At 52.2% G+C, this 4570-nt stretch overlaps 1 protein-coding gene across 1 annotated transcript; it reads right to left on the bottom strand.

Moving 5' to 3' along the window:
- Positions 1 to 2955: 2955 nt before the first annotated feature.
- Positions 2956 to 3882, bottom strand: LOC118260978 (olfactory receptor 14C36-like). Its single transcript, XM_035571587.1, has one exon. The coding sequence runs from the start codon at positions 3880 to 3882 to the stop codon at positions 2956 to 2958; it is 927 nt and encodes a 308-aa protein (XP_035427480.1).
- Between the last annotated feature and the right edge of the window lie 688 nt (positions 3883 to 4570).

The following is a 4570-nucleotide window of genomic DNA, read 5'->3' as shown; positions in this document are numbered from 1 at the left end:
ATTGATCTGGGCTGCATCTCCACCACTGTCCCCAAAGCCATAGTCAATTCCCTCTGGGACACCAGGGCCATTTCCTACTCAGGATGTGTTGCACAGGTCTTTTTCTTTCTCTTCTTCATGTCATCAGAAATTTCTGTCCTTACTATCATGTCCTATGACTGCTACATTGCCATCTGCAAGCCCCTGCACTATGGGACCCTCCTGGCAGCAGAGCTTGTGCCCAGATGGCAGCAGCTGCCTGGGGCAGTGGGGTTCTCTATGCTCTGCTGCACACTGCCAATACATTTTCCCTGCCCCTCTGCCAAGGCAATGCTGTGGACCAGTTCTTCTGTGAAATCCCCCACATCCTGAAGATATCCTGTGCACACTCCTACCTCAGTGAAGCTGGACTTCTCACGTTCATTTCCATTTTAATGGTTCCGGTGTTTTGTTTTTATTCTTTTCTCTTATGTTCAAATCTTCAGGGCTGTGCTGCAGGGACAGGGTGCAGACAGGGGCTATGAAGGAGCTGCCAGGGCGTGACAGCAAGGACAGGCTCCAAAAAAGAAACTTACATAACTTACCTTTGTGGTGGACATAAGCTTTTAGGAAAGGCGAAGTTCACCTGCAGTTGGTGTCTGCAAGAATATCAAGCCATGGATGTGCACATGCAGGCAGATATAGCTGAGCACACCCAGACCAACTCCAACTCCTGTCCACTCTCCTCTCCTCTCCTCTCCTCTCCTCTCCTCTCCTCTCCTCGCCTCCCTCGCCTCTCCTCGCCTCTCTCTCGCCTCTCCTCTCCTCTCTCCTCTCCTCTCCTCTCCTCTCCTCGCCTCTCTCCCACAGGATTCTTCCTCCTCAGTCGACCTTCATCCCTCCCTTTCTCTGTTACAGTCCTTATCCCATTTATCAACACTTGCCAACTAGATTTTCCTTTAGTGACATCACCGATCGGTTTCCTGGGCACTGCTGCCTTTGCTAGACTTGACTCCCCAGAGGGTCCCCACTGCTCCTCTCCAGCTCTCTGTGCCGTTTGCCCGTTGCTCACATCTCTGCCCACCAAGGGCACGTGAGATGCTGCTGTCCCTCACAGCCCTGCCTGTACTCTCTCCCTTCTCACACTGTGCTCTGTCACATCCAGCACTTTCTCATGCCTTGTCCCACAGGCTCCCACCCCATGTCCAGGTGGCATCACTGCAGGGCAGCCCTCCCCAGGGGCCCAGGCATCTGCCTGCAGCTTCCACAGCTGCTGCTCTTGACGGCCTCCTGAGGCCTGCCTGCTCCTGGCCCATCGCAGTGTTGTGAGGAGGTGACCTCAGCAGCAGCAGCCCAGCCATGGTGGCTCGACAGAGCTGTCCCTGCATGAGTTGCCCCCTGTGTCCCATGGGGTTTGGGATGCACTCAATGACATCGCCGTGTCTGCCTGCCTGCCACCAGGCAGTCAGATCACTGCAGTAGGAATGGCATCACAACCCACCTCCCAGCTGTACCGCCGGGACCTTCCTCCACCTCTCCCCTCTCCCCAGCTCCCAGCACTGCTGGGATGGTTTCCTGATAGTTCACATGATGTAAAAATCCTAGAGTCCCAGCCACTTGTGCGTCTCTCTCCCAGTTATCTATGTGTACATGTGTAACTGTATATACATTTACATTTACTTGCACATATAGCTGTAGTTACAGCTGTGGCTATAGAAATATATATCACTATACAGACAGAAAGATGTGAATATGCAGAATCACAGAATCACAGAAGGGGTTGGAAGGGACCTCGAAAGATCATCGGGTCCAACCCCCTTGCCAAAGCAGGTTCCTTAGAGCGGGCTGCCCAGGTAGGTATCCATACGGGTCTTGAATATCTCCAGAGAAGGAGACTCCACAACCTCCCTGGGCAGCCTGTTCCAGTGCTCCGTCACCCTCACCGTGAAGAAGTTCTTTCTCATGTTGCTGCAGAACTTCCTGTGCTCCATCTTGTGGCCATTACCCCTTGTCCTGTCTCCACAAACCACTGAAAAGAGGTTGGCCAAATCTCTCTGTCTCCCACACCTCAGGTATTTATACACATTGATGAGATCCCCTCTCAGTCTTCTTTTCTCCAGGCTGAACAGACCCAGGTCTCTCAGCCTTTCTTCATAGGGAAGATGCTTCAGGCCCCGTATCAACTTTGTGGCCCTCCGCTGGACTCTTTCCAGGAGATTCCTGTCTTTTTTGTACTGGGGAGCCCAGAACTGGACACAGGTACTGTTTGCTGGGCCATGTGCAACCAAGAAGGGAACTCCCAGTCCAGCCCTCGGTCCTTCACTGACCACTCTGGGGCTCTGATCCATGGTGAAGCCCAGAAAAGCAAGAGGCCTGTCAATGGAGAAGTTCCTTGGGTGTATTCCTGACATCAGCTTTGGAAGAGGCATGAAGAGATATGGTGGAGACGCCACTGCAGAGACAATAGGACTGTCACCGAGGTACATAAGATCTCAGGGCTTATCCAAATACAAGAAGCACAATGTGGAAGCCAAAAAAGAGCAACAGTGAAAAGGCCACATTCTGCTGCTGGCCATGGCCATGGCTCCAGGGAAGCAGCAGCCCAACCTGAAGGCAGCGGAGGGGCAGAGCCCAGCGGGCAGTGAGGGGCAGCCCTGAGAGGCACCGGGGCTGCTCCTCCATGTGGCAGCTGGGCTCTTGGACCTGAGTTCCTCCAGCATGCTGGGGCTGCTCCCCCAGCTCCAGAGCAGATGGGAAGAGATGGCAGCTGAGACCAGTGAAGTTCTACTGGATTATTTATTGTCTTTATCTACACAGGAAGTCTGGTTCTATATGATATAAACGGATTAGAAACAAACAAACAAACCAAATACATTTCATTATCAAATATAATTATTAAATCAAAATCAAAACTTTCAGAAAATTGTATAAAAGAAACTATTATGGTCCTAATAGGTTTTCAAAAGCTCTGAGTCCTCTAGGATTGTGAATCCATTATTAATGATGAAGAAGCATGTATCCAATTAGTTTTCTCACTGCATCCTTGAGCTCCTGGTTCCTCATGCTGTAGATGAGAGGGTTTGCTGCTGGAGGCAACACCGAGTACAGAACTGCCATCATCAGGTCCAGGGATGGCGAGGAAAGGGAGGGGGGCTTCAGGTAGGCAAACATGCCTGTGCTGATAAACAGGGAAACGATGGCCAGGTGAGGAAGGCACGTGGAAAAGGCTTTGTGCCGGCCATGCTCAGAGGGGATCCTCAGTGCAGCCCTGAAGATCTGCACATAGGACAGCACAATGAAAACAAAACACCCAAATGATAAACAGACACTGAATACGATGAGCCCAACCACCCTGAGAAATGCCTCTGAGCAGGAAAGCTTGAGGATCTGGGGGATTTCACAAAAGAACTGGTCCACAGCATTGCCTTGGCAGAGGGGCAGGGAAAATATACTGGCGGTGTGCAGGACAGCATGGAGAAAGCCACTACCCCAGGCAGCTGCTGCCATCTGGGCACAAGCTCTGCTGCGCAGGAGGGTCCCATAGTGCAGGGGCTTGCAGATGGCAACGTAGCGGTCGTAGGACATGATATTAAGGACAGCAATTTCTGATGACATGAAGAAGACAAAGACCTGTGCAGCACACCCTTGATAGGAGATGGCCCTGGTGTCCCAGAGGGAATTGACCATGGCTTTGGGGAGAGTGGTGGAGATGCAGCCCAGGTCGAGGAGGGCGAGGTTGAGGAGGAAGAAGTACATGGGGGTGTGGAGGCGGTGGTCGCAGGCTATGGCTGTGAGGATGAGGCCGTTGCCCAGGAGGGCAGCCAGGTAGATGCCCAGGAAGAGCCCGAAGTGCAGGAGCTGCAGCTCCCACGTGTCTGTGAATGGCAGGAGGAGGAACTCGGTGATGGAGCTGCTGTTGTACATTTGCTGACAATGGACATCGTTGCCTGTTAAAGAGGAGAAGGCAGAACAAAGTCAGAACAGTCTTCTCTGAGGAATACCTATTGGAAGTCTTAGATCACCCCCAGCCTGAGCCTCTCTTTGCAGGAGAACCTTTATGCAGCTCTCTTGAGCTCAAGATGATGCTAGCTGAGTGGCACTGGGAGTAGGGGCTGTTGTGGAGTACTTCCTGCTGTGCATCGGGAGGGAAAGAGGAACACAGGGAAAACTCAAGTTCCATGAGATTTGCAGTGCTGTTACAAAAAGTTCATGTGAATGCAGAGGCGAAGCTTCAGGGGGTTTGTTTGCTGTGTTTTATTCCATTTGCCCCTATAATCCTTAGGAGACGTATTGGATGGTTGAACTCCCTGAGATTTCCTGTGCAGTCCTGGTGAAATCCTGTGGGTGCCAGGAGTCAAAGGGACTGTCCCTTGGTGAAGATTGAGCAGAGCAGCTCTGCCCAGCAGTCCTGTTCACAGCTGCCCTTTGTCACCCCTCTGTGAGCTGCAGGACCATCCCACTCAGGTGTTTCCCTGAGAAGAAACTGGAGACAGCTGAGAGCAGAGAAGCCCCAGTCCAAGTGCAGCTGGACAGCATCCTCACCTTGCTCTGGGTGAAGCTCTGAGGCAGACTGAGGTTGGGAGCTTCTCTTCATCTGGGCTCTGCTTGCTGT

The sequence above is a fragment of the Cygnus atratus genome, chromosome 34, assembly GCF_013377495.2.
Source record: "Cygnus atratus isolate AKBS03 ecotype Queensland, Australia chromosome 34, CAtr_DNAZoo_HiC_assembly, whole genome shotgun sequence".
NCBI lineage: Eukaryota > Metazoa > Chordata > Aves > Anseriformes > Anatidae > Cygnus > Cygnus atratus.
This window is presented reverse-complemented; position numbering and strand designations above follow the sequence as displayed.

Bases quoted from the DNA above. Each gene is read 5' to 3' on its own strand.
- LOC118260978 (XM_035571587.1), bottom strand. From the start codon at position 3,882: ATGTACAACAGCAGCTCCATCACCGAGTTCCTCCTCCTGCCATTCACA.